The 17190-nt window shown below is 52.9% G+C and overlaps 1 protein-coding gene across 1 annotated transcript; it reads left to right on the plus strand.

Moving 5' to 3' along the window:
- Positions 1-904: 904 nt before the first annotated feature.
- Zic5 (Zic family member 5) lies at positions 905-6939 on the plus strand. Its single transcript, XM_048340794.1, has 2 exons — positions 905-2459; positions 6497-6939. Exons 1-2 carry the CDS (start codon positions 920-922, stop codon positions 6937-6939), a joined length of 1983 nt encoding a protein of 660 aa, XP_048196751.1. The 5' UTR covers positions 905-919.
- The last annotated feature ends 10251 nt before the right edge of the window (positions 6940-17190 follow it).

Here is a 17190-nt window from a genome sequence, read left to right on the forward strand (position 1 = left end):
AGAAGAGAGCCAATTCCTTTGAACCCAGTTGAAAGGGACTCCATGAGCTACAAAGTCGAAGGAAGATGGATCCTTGGGAACACGGTTTGCTTGGACTTCACGTGATGTTTTGCAGAACCAAATCACCAAAAAATGTTTTGCGACCAACCAATAGACTATAATAAGCTTCCTCCTTCTATCTCCTGTCTGAGCCCAGGGTGGTTAGGAAGACTGGGTGTCCAAGTAAGAAGTTTCTGGCATTACCACTAGGATGTTCACCCTCGTCACTCAGCAAGCAGTCCAGGGATCTTCCAAGAGGGTAGAAATCGAAGCTAAGGGCAGTGCTACCAGACGGAGGTGTTGGAGCTTGGGGCCTCCCACCCATCGACCCCCCCCCCCCCCTCTGCCCCTTTACTGCTGGGGGGCTCTCCGGTCCCTGGCCCCGGTGCCTTCGGACCGCGTGCTAGGCGACCGTCTCCGCGAGGCGCATCCTCCGTGCAGGGTGCTGCGCGCGCAGGGCAAGCGCAAACTTTGTTGCAAGTGCAACTTGGGCATCCCCCGGGGAGGCGGGGACGCCGAGCTCCAGGGGAGGAGGAGGGGGGCGCGAAGCGAAAGCGCAGGCGGTCGAGAGCACGGGGGCGGTTACACGCTGAGCCGAGGGCCTGAACGGGAGCCAATCGGGCAGCCGAGACCGCTGCCAATCACGCGGCTCCCTCCAATCCCACCCGTGCCATTTCCAAAATCTCGGTCCCACTGTGCAGCTCAAATGTGGCGTTCACTCTGCCAATCGCTGGAGGACAGAGTGGGAACCGGAAAAGGAGAGTTAGGAGGCCAGGACAAAAGAAGTTAAAGAGAGCCTAATATATACATGTTTTTTAAGGCGGACAGAGGGAAAAAAGTCCCCCCAGTGAGGGTCTATGGGCCTGATTGTATAGTCACGATGGAGCCCCCTTTGAGCAAGAGGAACCCGCCAGCGCTGAGATTAGCGGATTTGGCAACGGCTCAGGCCCAACCGCTTCAGAACATGACAGGCTTCCCGGTGCTGGCCGGCCCGCCCGCCCACTCCCAACTCCGTGCCGGGGCCGCCGCCGCCGCCGCCGCCGCCGCGCGCCTCCAGCCGCGGGACCCGGGCGCTGACCCCGGCGTGGCCGTCGCTCGGCGCGGCCCCGAGCACATGGCCCGGGCGAGCGCGCAGAGCCTCGGCCCTCCCTCCCCGGCACTCCGGGGGCAGCCCGAGGCTCCGGCCGCCGCCGCAGCCTCCTCCACCGCGCACCCCAGCGCCGCCGACACCTACCCCGGCGGCAGCGGCGGCGGCGGCGGCGGCGGCGGCGGGGGCAGCGGTGGCGCGCGGCCCTCGGCGCCCCCGCCCTCAGCCCCTCCTCTTCCTCCCTCCCCTTCACCCCCTCCCCCTCCCCCTCCGCCTGCCCTCTCGGGCTACACCACCACCAATAGTGGCGGCGGCGGCAGCAGCGGCAAAGGCCACAGCAGGGACTTCGTCCTCCGGAGGGACCTTTCCGCCACGGCCCCCGCGGCGGCCATGCACGGGGCCCCGCTCGGAGGGGAGCAGCGGTCTGGCACTAGCTCCCCCCAGCACCCGGCCCCGCCTCCCCACTCAGCCGGCATGTTCATCTCCGCCAGCGGCACCTACGCGGGCCCGGACGGCGGCGGCGGCGGCGGCGGCGGCGGCCCGGCGCTCTTCCCCGCGCTGCACGACTCTCCGGGGGCGCCCGGCGGCGGCGGCGGCGGCGGCCACCCGCACCCGCTCAACGGCCAGATGCGTCTGGGGCTGGCGGCGGCGGCGGCGGCGGCGGCGGCCGCCGAGCTCTACGGCCGTGGCGAGCCGCCTTTCGCGCCGCGCTCGGGGGATGCCCACTACGGGGCGGTGGCGGCCGCGGCGGCCGCCGCCCTGCACGGCTACGGAGCCGTGAACTTAAACCTGAACCTCGCGGCGGCCGCGGCGGCGGCGGCGGCGGCGGCGGCCGGCCCGGGACCCCACCTGCAACACCACGCGCCGCCGCCGGCGCCCGCGCCGCACCCGCACCCGCACCACCCCCACCACCTCCCAGGGGCGGCCGGGGCCTTCCTGCGCTACATGCGGCAGCCAATCAAGCAGGAGCTCATCTGCAAGTGGATCGACCCGGACGAGCTGGCCGGGCCACCCCCGCCGCCGCCGCCGCCGCCGCCGCCGCCGCCGCCCCCGGCCGGCGGCGGCGCCCAGCCCTGCTCCAAAACTTTCGGCACCATGCACGAGCTGGTGAACCACGTCACGGTGGAGCACGTGGGCGGCCCGGAGCAGAGCAGCCACGTCTGCTTCTGGGAGGACTGTCCGCGCGAGGGCAAGCCCTTCAAGGCCAAATACAAGCTCATCAACCACATCCGCGTGCACACGGGCGAGAAGCCCTTCCCCTGCCCCTTCCCGGGCTGCGGCAAGGTCTTCGCGCGCTCCGAGAACCTCAAGATCCACAAGCGCACTCATACAGGTGGGTGTCCGTCCCCGGCCGCGCCGCCGCCGCCTGCGCCGCCTCCTGCGCCGCCGCCGCTTCCGCCGCCGCTTCTCCTCTCCTGCTCGCGCCTTCATTTTTCCCTCCTTCTGCTGCTTCTCTTCGCATACGTATAACCCGGACATGTGACTTCTTTTTTTTTTTTTCTCTCCCCCCCCCTCCCTTTCCTCTTTTTTTTTTTTTTTTCTATGAATAAGTAATTCGATAGCATACACAGGGGCCTTGCCGGGGCTGGCTTCCCCCACACGGCGGAGTCTCCAGCGCGCCCGCAGCCCCTCCGCCGGGACCGGCCACGCGCTCCAGCCGCCGTCGCCGCCGCCACCCGGGAGCAGAAGCAGCAGAAGCAGGAGCAGGAAGGCGCCCAGGACGGTCGGCAGCCCCCCCCACCTCCCCCTCGCCCCCATCCGCCCGGCCCCGGGAGGACGGGGAGGGCTCATGGGGGAAAAAAAAAAAAAAAAAAAAGAAAGAAAGTGTGCCCGGGGCTGGGGTCGTCCTGGCGCGCGGGCGCGCGCGCGCGCGCGGCCTTCGCCACCACCAGCCCGCAGGCCCCCCGCGCGGCACTGACGGCATTGAGGACCGGCGGCTGTGGGAGGGGCACGTGGGGTTCGCCGCGGGGCGAGTGGTCCGTGTGTGTGTGTGTCCCCCTCCTCCCACCCTTCCTCCCTCGCCTCCTCCCCAGACAGGGTGCAGAAGGCGAGAGGAGAGATCCGGCACACTCGGGGCCCTCTGGAGACGGCCCACCACCACCACCACCACCCAACCCAGCCCTGCTGTACCCCTAGGAGCACACACTCACGCCCTGGGGGCATGCACTCCCGTGACACCAACATGCCCTCACTCACCTCGCACCCCCCCTCCCCGTCTTAGTGACACACCGGCACGTGCCGGCACGCAGTGGCCACGTCCCGATCGCCCGAGTGTGCTGGAGGAGTTGGCCTCCCGTCCTGCCGAGGACGGGGCTAGTTGGGAGGACAGCGGTTCCTCCCGCGATCGCCGAGGCCTACCCGCCTTGTAACTTGGGGGGGGGGGAAAGGACCCTCCCCCGCTACGTTCCATGCCTTGCTTTTTTTTTTTCTTTTGACGGGGGGGGGGTGGCGGTGGAAGGGTGGCCCGGTGGGGTCTGGTGCGGCCTAGGATCCCCGCGAGCGCGCCGGGCTGTAGCGCTGCCGAGCGCCGGTGCGGGCGGGATTTATAGGTTCGACAATATTACTCCTCGGAGGATGCTTAAGGAGCTGGAGTTTACGTTTAGTAATCACTTGACTGATTTATCGGCGCGGTAGCGGCGGGCCGGCAGCCGGGGGGGGGGGTGGGGGGGGTGCGAAGGGCCTCCACGCCCGGCCTGCGGCCACCCGGGAAGCCGGGGCTGCGTGCAGTGGGGGGGTGGGGGGGGGGAAGCAGCGGCATCGGGGTCACCGCGTGCTCTCGCGGCCTTGTTCCTGTGGCTCGACACCTCCCAGGCCCGTGGCAGCGCACGGGACCGGCGGGAGCCTGGTGTTTCCGTGGCATCCTCTTATTTTCTAATTGGATCGCTCTGCCTTGATGGCTTTTCCTAAAGGAAACGCACGAGATCTTCCTAAAAACTCCCAGGTCCGGGGGGTTGGGGGGGGGGGTGGGGGGGCGGCGGCTGCTTACTCGGTACCCATCGCTTCGCCACGGCGGGGGGCGGGCAGCGAGCGCCCTGAGTGAGCCGGCTGCCCCCCCCCCTTCCCCATCTCCTCCGGACAGTCTGGCCATCCCGCGCGCCTGGCCTTCCCGCCCCGGGCCCCCTCCGCAGGAGCCGAGGTGGCGTGGTGGAGCGTGAGCTGCGGTGGGCTCGGTGTTGGTGGCTGCCCTGCTCCCACCCCTTGCAGCCCGGCCACGCCGGCCTGGGGAAGCAAGCGAGCAAGCGTGTGGGGTTCCCCTGGGGACGGGTGCCGGCCCCTCTGGGTCAAGCTCACACCTGACACCTGGCATTTTGGGGGCCGTCCCTGGGCTGCTGCTGTTCTGGATATTATGTCTAGAAAGGAGCCATCTTCAAGTTCCCTCCCTCCCTCCCTCCCTTTTTGGGAGTTAGCTGGATCCCTGAACAGATTGATCAAAGGACTAATCCCCAGGCCACTCACGAAGGCCTGTTTCCTGACCCACGTGCCCTCCCCTGCGTTTATATCCAGACTCTAGAAGGAACTGGGCGGTATCCACAGGGCACTGGGTGTTCAAAACTCTGTAGATACTCCTGTCAGTATCTGAGATGTAAACAAGACAAGAATGTGCTGCTGGGTTCCCCCATCACAGGCCCCGTAAATGACACGTGGGTCATTCGATCATACTTCTTTTTATTTTCTCCTTTCCCCAGCCCCTGGTTTCAAGCTTTCCCTGTCTTGCTTTACAGGGTTGTATTTGCTACTCTTTCTTTTGGAGTGGAGGAAACAATAATGTTCAGTGCTTCCCCCCCCCCCAATCTGGGATATGTAGATAAGAATTGCAAACAACATTGCACATTTGCAGAGTGAATAACATACTTAAACTTCATTGGAGAAATCTAGTTATATGTGTGTGTATTTAGAGGCTATGTTAAATTAGCATTGCTTCAATTTAAAAGTCTAATGCAGAACTGAAAACTAACCACTGATATTTTTAAACTTGTTCCAACTCTAAACATTTTCAAAAGTTGTGATTATCACTAAGTTTTCCTTGTAGTTGTAAGGTAATATATTAATGTGGGCTAAAATATTTACCGATAGGAAAAGTTGCACAAGTATCAGTGTTTTCAGATGTGCTAGCAAACAATGCCATTAAAATAGTTATCGGTAATTAAAAGAAAAGATTCCAGTGGAATCTGTAGGGAATGAGAAAATTAATATTCATAGGGAATGAGAAATTTATATAAATTACCATCTCTTAATAGTCTTAAAAATGAGTTATCTACACAAAGCAGAAGAGCTGTTGATTTTTAAGGTCTAAATGTAAAAAGGAAATATACAATACCACGTGTGAGAGGACTTACTCAATTATGGAGTTAAACACATCAAATTCATATACACCAAGATGACAGAGGAAACTCAGTTCTACTTTTACCTGATGTTTTCCCTAATGATTTTCCTAACATCAGGATGTAGTATGGCTGGGTTTCTTTAGTTGTCTTACTAAGCATCTAAACTTCCTGGACAAGTGACCTTGTGTTTAGGGCATTGTGTCCCTGGGATGGTCAGGCCAGCTTAAAGAAATGGTAGGCCAAAAGATGCTGTATTTTTATTATTGTTTTAGCAGTTTTCTCAGAGCACAAGTCAATGGCAGGTCCTGCTGAGGCTGTGATCTTTACTCATGTCTGCCCAGATTCTGCTCTGCCATGGTCTTGTGAGAAAGATCATGGAATGCGGAGGCCTGTAATCTATTCCCCCCCCCCCCCCACCAGCCTTATAAAATCTTGTAATGGGGTTGTGTGTTTCACAGGTGACTTTATTTTGAAAGACAGTAGCGTGTAGTTTCTTTCCCTTTTGAATGCCATGCCCGCTCTGGCTGCTCCTTTCCATCAGTGAAATTCTAGGAATACCCTAATACCATAACTTTCATTTTATTGCACCCAAGATCACTGTTAATTCAGGATGAGTGCTTACGGTATCATTTCATCAGTGTTTGTCTTGACAGGATGGATCTTATATTTTTGGGTGTTCTGACTCTACAGGGAGTGGAGGGAGAAATCGGGGGTCCCAGGTGGGCCTTTAGTGGCACATATCTTGGACCTTATTCTATTTATAGGAATTTCATTCTGACTCCAGTGTCTCTTCAGAGGCTGGCATCTGGTTCCTACTAACTCAGGACCAGGAAAGCCTCCAAGCCAGTCGAGGCAGCCCTCTCCCGACAGTATCTTTTCTCCCTTGCATCCTGTGTCCTGGAGCATAGGAATGGGACTGAGGCTGAGGCTGGGAGTTACTACTATTCAGGAAAGTGGGAAAATGCATCCCCCCTGTCTCCAAGATTTCTCTCCAGAGAAAAGTCTCTGGAAAGCCATTGTTAACCTTTCCTGTGTTTTGTTGCAGGGGAAAAGCCTTTCAAATGTGAATTCGATGGCTGTGACAGGAAGTTCGCCAATAGCAGTGATCGAAAGAAACACTCCCATGTGCATACCAGTGATAAGCCCTACTACTGTAAGATCCGAGGCTGTGACAAGTCCTACACGCACCCCAGCTCCCTGAGGAAGCACATGAAGATTCACTGCAAGTCCCCCCCACCCTCTCCGGGGACTCTCGCCTACTCAGCCGTGGGGACGCCGGTGGGTGCTCCCTTGTCACCTGTGCTGGACCCAGCCAGGAGTCGCTCCAGCACTCTGTCCCCTCAAGTGACCAACCTCAACGAGTGGTACGTTTGCCAGGCCACAGGGGCCCCCGGTCACCTCCACACACCTTCCAGCAATGGAACCACCTCCGAGTCAGAAGACGAGGAAATGTATGGGAACCCCGAAGTTGTGCGGACTATACATTAGAATGTATTTGTATTAATAAGTGAAATAATAAATACAAGCCCTTGGACCATGTCCTAACCTGGGACAGAGCTGAGCCTGAGACAAACTCATGACTCAGACTTGCCACCGGGTCTAATTAGCCCTATTTATTCAGTATGAAACCCTATGGTGTTTGTACATTTAATTAATTTAATTAAGATATTTGGGCTTTTTTCCCCCTGTCCTTTAAAAACAAACAGGGCTGGGGATGTGGCTCAGTGGTAGAGTGCTTTCTTATCACATGTGAGGCCCTGGGTTCCATCTTGAGAACCTCAGAAGAAAAAGAAAGAAAAAATAGTAATAAATAAAAAGCAACCAAGCTGGACTTGTACACTACAGGGGGATAGGATTGAGGGGCATATTGTACCAAGGAAAACAAATGGAGAGGTTGATGGCGATAAAAAACATACTACCAATGCTATACATATGTATGGGAGGAAAAAAATTAAGTCATAACTTAACCAGCCCCCCTGCCTTTCCCAGAATGCCTCTTGGATGCCTTTGACATCATAACAGGGGCTGCTTTTAAGCCTTCTTGTTGGGCCCTGATTTGTGCAAGGCCTCTTGATTGTAAACCACACACTTGCTGCATTGCCAACAGATCCTGGACTGTGCCTGTGTCCAAAAGTATTTGTAAAAATCTTTAGTTCTAATATTTACACTGCTTAATTTCCATGTTTTTATTACTGATCTCACATTAACATGGTATTTTTATACAGGATTACTTCTTCGATACCCTTGTATGACTTAAAAACAGTGCAGCAACCTTAACATATCTCCATATACTGTGCTACTGTGATTGTTTGAGCAGAAATGGAGAGAAAAACAGCTGCTGCATAGACAACTGTGAAACTGTGACCTTTTATAATGTACAAGAAATTCAAGTGCTTGCTTTCCCCTCTTTTTTTTTTTTTTTTAAGAAACTTATTGTTCTTTCTGTTTGGGTTTTTTTTTTTTTTTTGGTCTTTTTTTTTTTTAAATTTAAAATCTCAAAATGCTGCCTACCAGTGTTAAAACTTCTTGGGTAATAGAGATCGTTTTTGGTCCTAAGCTTTTTGGGATGTCAACATTCACAGTCAAGTCTAAGGAGATGTGAACATGGCATCATGCCTATTTTGGGGGAAAAGCTATTGTTTTTAAAAACAGGCAAACCCCTCTTTTATACTACTGTATCAACCTTTTTTTAAAAAAAATATTTTTTGATGCCTGGAACTCCTTTTTAGTGCATTCTCTTCCACCTGTGCACTGAGCACTGAATTCTATTTTACAATGACAGTCTGGAGTATATATGATTTACATTAAAAGGGGAGGGAGTTGCCATACATATTTAAATTTTTAAAAGGTTTATAGTTACCACCAAACACTGATGAATGTGTGACCTTTGCCAGAGCTGTCAAGCTAGGATAAAAAAGGTCAAGGACCTAGGACAATAACTCTTAGTCAATTTATTTTAGGTTGGTACAACACATCTCCTGTGCAAAATGTAGTCCATCAGAGACATCATACAAATATACTAAAGAGCACTAATTTATCCTCAGAGACCCTGAAGACGCCCCCTCCCCAGGGTTTGTAGAAATTTGTTTTGTGTGCTATGAGTGGTTGATGTAGTCTTGTCATTGTTAATAACTTGTATGTGAACACTTTTATTTGTACAGCAGAATTAATTTATTTTTAGGCATCTTTTTTTTCCCCCCCTGGAAGAGTTCAAAGCACACCAAAGAGTTATATTATACATTTTGGTGAAAGATGATCATTTATGGCCCATGGCTTATTTAAAAAAATAGGAAAGAAAATGGAAAAATATATTTTTAAACTTGAATGAACAATGTAATGTGAAGAACTAAGACTCTTCCTGCATGTCTTTTTCATGTGTTCATGAGATTAAGTAGAGTTTTGATAGAATTAATTAGTACAGTGCATGGTGCTGTATCTTGGAAAGCCTTTTGATGTTGTCTTCAGATTGTTGCAGTAAATATGAAACATGCAGACCCTCCTTCATAAAGAAAAAGACCTAAAACTTGAATATAAAATAATTCTACATTTTAAAAGTTTATTTGATTTTTATATTATTCACTTTCAAAGTCCTTTCACCTTGGAAAAAGATAAGGTATGAATATTGGGTGGATAATTTATCGTTACGCTTAGTAGAACAAAGTAATTCCTGATGTATAATGAGTTTTTTTATTTATACAACTTTTTAATGGTAGTTTGCACTATTCTTTATTATGCTATAGGTTATTTATTATGAAACAAAGGATTATGTATTTTATGTATTTTGCCATGCATAGGTTAATTCTGCCACAGATTTATTGGTTCCTGATACACATAAAACAAAGTGTACCTCCAATAGAAAGGAAGGAAGCAAGAATGATTATGAAGTAACAAATGTAATAAAGGTATTCTTCCTACGTATTGGTACATTTTACCTAGTGGCATATCTGTCATTCTTTTACAACAGCAGTTGCTAAGGCAATGAGCATGAGCTCATTCTCCCTTGACCGTTTAGACTTTTCTCATGCAATAAAATATTTTTATAGCTTGGCTTAACTTACATTGTAATCTAGAAAAGTACCAGGTATTTATGAAGACTAATCCCTGCAGAAGAGCAAATCTCAGGAGTTATTGCATTCATTTCTTGAAGTTAATATGCTTAGTGATTCTAGTCAGTTAAAAAAAGCTAAAAAGAATGTTAGCATATCTTTGGTGCCTAACCTCTAAAGTAAAAAATAATTAAAGAAAAGAGGGAGGGACAGTGAGAAGCTTCCAGACAAAGAAAGTAAAGGCAAACTTGGTAAAGAGTTGATAGAGAAATTAGGTAGTGGGCATCAAATTATCCCAGTGCATGGGGGAGGGGGGGAGATCAAAATGAAATTGTTTATTTTGGAAATGAGTGAATAGAAGGAACTTAGCCTGAGCATTTGGGGCAGATGTTCAGGAGAATTAGATTTGTGGCAACAAGATATTCAAGTGGCTTAAATTGCTGGATTTGGCTAGGCTGAGTGTTTGCTTGTTTTTGTTCCCTTGCGCAAAACTGATAAAAGGCAAGTAGTTAAAAACAATGCCAATATGCATTTCTCCAAAAGGTTATAGTGGCTTTTAGAAGTCAGGTTTATTAAATGTAGTAGAGGTGAAACAGGTTGCCAAGAGTTGTTTTAAGCCGGATGACAATAACCAGCACAGGAGGGTGGGGGCACTCGTAAATGAGGGCTCCAATCAATGGGAAAACTTATAGCTCTCTAATGAAGTTTCTTGTGAAAAGAAGGGGTGACACAAAGCCACCAAGACATGAATCATTCATGGGAAATATAAAAGATAAAAGATATCTGACAATGAGCAGAACCTTGTATAGAGTGTATAAAACAAGTTTCCCCTTCTTATTTTCTGCTTTAAAACGCACAATCTCCTACTCCCAGCGTTCTCCGTCCAGTCTATAGAGTTAAAATTGACCACTGCTCGTCCTGAGCCACTTCAAAGTAATTTAGTCCAGAACGGAAGGCTTGGCGCTTGGACAATCTTCATGGTGTGTTAAGATTTCTATGGCAATTGGCAAGCAAGACGTTCCCATCTGAATATGTCTCAAAGAAAGCCACTTATTGACACTAAGTTGGCTATCATCAAAGACTTCATCTTCCCTAGGCAAAACGTGGCCCTAGCAAAAACACTTTAAAACCCTCTACCTTTGTTTTCCAGGCTGGGGGAATCTTCAAACACATGATTATTTGTAAGTTAAATATGTCTCCCATTCAGTTGCTTTTTGGTAAAGCTAATGCTCCTAAGAGCAAAGCTACTGAGAAGGAGCTTGAGGGTGGGAAGCATACTCTCTTGGGTTGGAGATGACCACACAAGTGTCATGGCATTGTGGACTTGAAGGGAAAAGGGCCCCATAGGCCTTGGAAGTAGAGCCCAACTACTTACAAACATATTTGGATTAACATTCTTAAAATGGATATTTTTCACACTGGAATCTTTGAGACCATGGTGGTTTCATTTATCATCTTTAGGCTATGAAACAGGAGGGGAGATGCTGGCCAGCAGTATTTTTTTCTTCTTTTTTAATAATACCAGTTTGGTTAAGAAATAAAACCTCTGGGGAGGGAGAAGGAAAGACAATCTGGTTTCCCAAGTGACCACCTTAAAGGAAGTCTTGATCACAAGGCAACAAAACAAAACAAAACACCAATTCAGACTCTTATTACTATTTCCATTCTGTCATCTCCCCATCTCCTTGCCCATCAGCCTCAGGATACCAAAACACAACACCTCACCACAGAAAAACTTCCATGTATAGAGGAATGGAAAGGGGAATCACTATGAAAAAAAAAAAAAAAAAGCCCCTGGGGCTGCCTGTGCGGGTTCCCCTCTGTGAACCAAACCTCTCAGAAACCCCCCTACACACACACACACACCCAGACGCACACCCCCACCCCCACACCCACGGACGCGCGCAAACACTCCAGAGCGCACAGGGCCATCCAACCAACGCAAGTGCCCAGTCGGGCAGGGAGAAGTCCAAAAGCACGTTCTTTGAAATTCAAACGACTGCTTTCCTGCCACATCCACGCAGAGCCGAGCGGAGCAGAGCGCGTCAGGATTGCTATGGCAATGAGCAGGGCCCGCGAGCCGCTGGCAGCCGCGTCCCCGGGACTCGAGACACTATTAAGATACAGTTGCACTGACCTTACTTCCATGCCAAGTTAGCTCACTCCATTTTCAGCGCCCCAGAAACACGGGATATGTTTTTGTTGTTGTTGTTTTTTTTTTAAAGCACATCTAGGTGGGCACGTATGTGTTTTCTTTCTTTTTGTGGATTTCCTAGTTTGAGCGAGGGAAGACCCAAGAGGAGAAAGTGGAGTAGGGGTGGGGGGGGTGGGGAGTGGGTAATGTCAGAGGGGCGTCTGTGGGCCAGAGAGGCTGGGTAACTAAGAGCCTCAGGTCCTCTTCTTTCCCTCCCCACCTAAGCACTTTTATTTGCAGAGCGATTGTTCTTTGTTTATTTAATACAAGTACTGTGTGAATAGTGAAAAATAAACACGATGAAAAATAACCAAACAGATGATTCCTCCGAGTGAAAAAGCCCGGACTTAATAAAAGTGCGGAGCAGTCACCGGCTGAATGAGAAACCCTTTGAAGTGGAACTTATTATAGGAGAAATACTTTGGGGTTGCCTTAACGACGCCGCTGAATCGAAAGCGCTCGCCTTTGTCAGCGATTTGTTCTCCTTTGCTGGGGTGCCCGGAGAAATTACTTACATGGGCTGCCTTAACGCGCAGCCTGCAAATCAGTAACTTCGCAGCTCAGACTTGCAGACGCCACTCGGCCGTGGACAAAAAGAAGTCACGGGAGGGGGGGGGTTGGGGTGGGGAGGAGGGGTGGGGGGGGCGGGAAACGCACCAAACCTTTCACGCCGCCGAGCCTCCGGGGATGGGGCGCACGGGCGTGTTGGGGGCGGCAGATAAGAAGTTGTATTACAACTGTACCCCCCCATCCTCCTCCACCCACCCCCATCCTCCCCCACCCCAGCTTGCTTCCCTCTGCACCCTGGGCGGCTCGCGCCCTGGTTCCTCCGGGGTCCTCCAGCGAGGGGCGCTCTCGGGCGCGCACACCCCGCGCGCGGGACTCCTTTCCCAGCAGCTCGGGCCATATTTAATAAGGGTCGTTTATCACCGAGGCCCTTTGAAGGGTCGCCTCCAGCCCTGTGCCCATTAGAAAGGCGGAGGTGACATTTAAACTCCCGGTTTTCAAGGATCGCGGGGGGATTTCATTGAAAAGGCAACTCGTTTGTCTTAGGAGTCTGGAAACAACCCCCTCCTCGCTCCTTTTGACCACATGGCATAACTAAAAAACAATAGTTCAAAAGTGAAATGGCATCGTGGTGTTCACTGGGAGACAGGCCCCCATCTAGCACCGGAGAAAGGGGTAGTCCGCAAGACAATGTGCTTTTTGTGTCCCGCTCTGTCACAAGGATTGTGTTGTTTGCTTTGGAGGCTGCGCCTGTTATACTTTCCTGAAAGTGCTTGTGTTAAACAAGAGTTATAAGTCATCCAAAACAACAAACATTTTGATTTTCTTTGCCTAAAGGGCTTTCCCTGGCTATGGGCACCGTGAAAAAATAATGTCCTTGCTGAGAAAGGAACACCAGTAGTAGCATTACAAGCGGGCGCATTAAATATTGAATGACACGGGGGAGAAAGAGCTTGTCGAGGGGCACTCAGCCTTAAAGTCTTTCTTCAACTTTGTCTTCGGTGGCCGCTTGGACTATTTAAGATGGTATTAATTAAGGCAGCCGCTTCGGAGGCCGCCGGGCCCGCCGGCCCCTGGGCCGCGCTCGGTCAATGGGCCTGTGTCCGCGCGCTCGGCTCACGCGTTGGCGGAGCCCAGTGCAAATGTCACTTTTCATTTGCAGGCTGAAGAGAAGCGCCCATCCTGCTCCGAGGAGAGCGGGGGGGGGGGGGGGGGTTTCAGCCGGCAGCAGGCGTTCAAGGAAAACCAGGGAGGGACTCGGGGGGGGGGGTGAGGGGAGGGGAGAGGCGAACCAAATGCGGACAGCGCCCCGGGAGGGGGCGGAGAGCGCTGGCGTTGGGCGCAGTTTGGAGGGCGCGGCTTAGCAAACAAGGGCCACGCGGGACTCCCCTTCACACATCCCTTCTCTTTTATCATTCCTGCGTGGGGAAATTTAAAACCCCAGCCCTGGGTGGGGGTGTGTGTGTGGGGGTGGAATATCCTTTAGGCAATCGGGCGGGGCGTTATTTTACAAAAGGACTGGTTCTGTAAAGACCTACAAAAGCTTGCAGCCAAACAGGCTCCTTTACAGGTCTTCTTCCTTTACAGGTCTTCTACCTAGAACACAAACAAATGTAGACACCTTCCCCCAGATAATAATAATTTAAACAAACAAACAAACACCCAGATCCAACTTTACAGATCGCCAAACTGAGACTTCAAGTAAGCTTTAATACAGATTTTTTTTTTTTTGGTCAATATTCCCTAATGAATGAAAGGTTGAGACCCTCATTGTAATCAAAGACCCAGGCAGAAGTAGAGTTCTGCTTAAGGTGGGCTCCCAGTCACACCAAAAATATCCCCTTTCCCCCTTCCACCATTCCAAGTGTTTGGTTCAAATTCAAATAGAAATTGGTTTCAGCAGTTGGAAATTCCTACCATTAAAAAAAAAAAAAGGAACGATACTTACTGCCAACTAACTGTGGCATAAGTGAAATTCATGCATGCCTTAAGAAACTCTGTTAACTATCAGTTCTCAATAAGGAGAGACAAATCTTGGCTGGGCACAGCGGTGGCTGAGGGCATCATGGCGATTGATTTCTGAAGACTGAACCCCTATGGGTGCCCTGGTCTCTTGGTGTGGAGCTCCAGCCAAGGGCTTCCTCTTTCTTTACCCAAGGCCCAGGTGTGTGTGTGTGTGTGTGTGTGTGTGGTCAAATGTGCTTTCCGGTGTGGATGTGAGTGACTTAACCCCTTGCTGCTGGACAGATCCATTTGCAGCGTCTGCTTCTCCATCTTGGATGTACCCCCTCAAGGCTCTGCCTGACCTTCTGGAGGAAGCAAGCTCCCCTTCTCACCAAGAGCCACGTGGGAGAAATAGCTCCTAGCCTTCCAGCAGAGGCCGGGCTCTCCAGGCACGTGAGGGGTGGTGTCTCTGGTGGTGGGCCCTGAGATACAGGCCCTCCACCCCAGTGGGATCTGGGGCGTCCTTCTAGGGCGGAGAAATGTCTGTGGGGGTCCAGACAGGAACCTGGGTGTTGGGGGTGGGGGGGTGGGCGGGGAGGCAAGCGAAGGCCATCGCAGCAAACCTGAGACTGGAGCTCCCAGGCCCAACCACCCGCCGGGGTGATCTTCTGGTGGTACTTTCTCTTTCTCTCCCGACTTTACTACTGCTCCCCGCCCCCTCCCCCCTCCCCCGTCCCCCAAGTAGGTTTCCAGGCCAGGGCAAAAGATGCAGAAAGTTGGCCTTCGGGCCCAGGAAGTCCGAATGCGCGCAACTACACCTATGTACACACCGACACCCACATACGTACAACGCCCCCCCCCCCAGCCCAGCCCTGCCCAGCCCGTGCCCGGGGCACACGCCTGTCCCCCAGGCGCCTTGCCAAGAGCGCGCTAGCACCCTGCGTGGCACACTGGCTGCAGAGGCTGCCGGGCGGCGGGGGTGGGGTGGGCGGGAGGAGTGGGCGGCCGTGCTCGCCTCCGACTGCCGGCGGTGCGCACCAGTTCAGCGTGCAACTTCCCGCTCTTCAGGAGAGCGGGGGATCCCTTTGGAGAGGCCCCTCGGGAGCCGGCGGCGGGGCTGGGAGTGGCGTGGGTAAGCTGGCCGGCGCGGGGCGCGGGCGGCGGGGCGCGCGGGAGCGGCACGAGGAGGGCGCGAGGGTGCCCGCGGCCGGCGGGGCGCGCGCAGCTGTGACTTCACCTATTAGCCCCGATGTCTTTCCGAGGAGCCTGGCGGAGTTAAACAGCCCTCAATGGGCGCTCTGGGGCGCCTCCAGCCTGACCTCCACCCGGGTTTAATAGTTTCATAGGAACTTCATTAAATCAATTACTTAGTGAGCACATCATCATTTATTTGTAATTAGCAGCGAGGAGCGCGTTCTCTTCCCCCCCCCCCCCCCAACCCGCGGCCGAGTCCCAGCGGGGTTGGCGAGTTGTGCAAGCACTTTTGTTTGCTGGAGTGTTGACTCTCGGCATTATTCGGCCCGGGTAATCTTTACGTCTTAATCTAGCATTCAGGGGGCGAAAGGAAAACAAACAGGGCACAGGCCCGAGGCCAACCCCGCAGCCCCAACCTTTCCCAGAACTCAGCCCTAGTGGGGCGCACGGCTGCGGCCTCTTCTCGGTCCCGGGCAAAGGGCGAGATGGGGGGTGGGACCAGGGAGCTCGGGAAGGAAGGGGGTGATCGAAGAGATCAGAGAAAGAAACTCCTGGCCTGCAAAACAAGCACAAAAGGAAACCGGCCAGGCTCACGCACGTGCGCTAGTGGGGTGGGTGTGTGCGTGCGCGTGAGCGCGCATGCAAGTGTGATCCCATCCATTTGAGCATCTGGGCGGATCACGGGGCGGGAGGTGCGGGCCTGGTGTGCGCAGGGGCAGCTCTCTGGGTGTGCGGGCTGCAAAAGTACTTTCATGTGGGGGCCGCGGTCCTGGGCGAGTGGTTAGCAAGTGGGGGCGGGGGGGGGGTGTGCGGAAAGATGCGAGCAACGGCTCCGCGAGGAGTCGTGATTCCTTCCGAGGGCACCGCAGCGCCAGCGCCGGCCAGATCCTGCGCACAGCCGAGGAGGAGTTTCAGACGCCTGGGCACTGCGCCCTCGTGGCTTTGCCCCAGTCTAGATCTCGCATCCAACTTGGAGAAGTCCCTCCACGCTCAACTTCTGTAGGCGATCCTGACTCAGGAAATGGAGGAGGGCTCACAAGCGCGGGTTCCCAAAGGAGCCGGAGAGTGTGAACAGCTGTGTGATTAGGAAAGGACTTAGGGACCTGCAGGCCACGAGTGGGAAGACAAGCGATCCCAGGGGAGCCATCCATCGGTCACTTGCTCAAGTACACTCCATGAGGGCGTGCGTCGTCCTTTGGATTGCTCTTGGTCTTTGGGGCCTGGCCTGGCCTGGCTGATCTGGGATTTGACTCAAAGGCAGTGAAAGGGTTAGGCAGCTGTTGTCTTGGTGGTGACTCTGTGATCTCCCTCAGGCCAATCCGTGTTTGGAGAGTTTGTACTCCAGTGAACCCACCCAGACCCTAGCTTCAGTTGAGTGAGTGATGTGGTCAGGCAGGAAGGGAAAGGGTCAGCTCAGGTGTGGCCCCAGACTTCTCAGCTCCGCCAGCTGTGTCTGGGCATGTGCGAGAGGCCCGTGGCACCTGGGAAGTGATGCTGTCACTGCTAGGGGCCCTGCCCTGAACTCTTAAGTCTTCTTGTCTTGTGAGCCAACCCCATGACAACACTTTGAGCTCCTAGAAGTGTATTTTATCCCAGGCCTCCTTCGTCTACACTCACTCTGTTCCTCTTACTCATCCTGTTTTCCAAAGCTGACATAGGTCACTTGTCCCAGGGTCTTAGGGATTGTTTGCCTACTAGATATAAGGATGAGAAAGCAGCAGAGGGCAGCTGGGATTCTGTTTCAAAATAGGCTTTCCCTATCTACTTGAATGCTGAAGATACCACAGGGCGGCTGGGCTGTCCAGCTACTCTCAGCGGAGGCTAGGAACTGGAGAAAGCCAGAAGAACAGGAAA

Source organism: Perognathus longimembris, chromosome 3 (genome assembly GCF_023159225.1).
Source record: "Perognathus longimembris pacificus isolate PPM17 chromosome 3, ASM2315922v1, whole genome shotgun sequence".
In the NCBI taxonomy this organism is placed as follows: domain Eukaryota; kingdom Metazoa; phylum Chordata; class Mammalia; order Rodentia; family Heteromyidae; genus Perognathus; species Perognathus longimembris.

Excerpts from the sequence above, each read along its gene's own strand:
- Zic5 (XM_048340794.1), top strand. The coding sequence starts at position 920 with ATGGAGCCCCCTTTGAGCAAGAGGAACCCGCCAGCGCTGAGATTAGCG. Across the intron at positions 2,460-6,496 it reads CCACAAGCGCACTCATACAG|GGGAAAAGCCTTTCAAATGT; the intron begins GTGGGTGTCCGT and ends GTTTTGTTGCAG.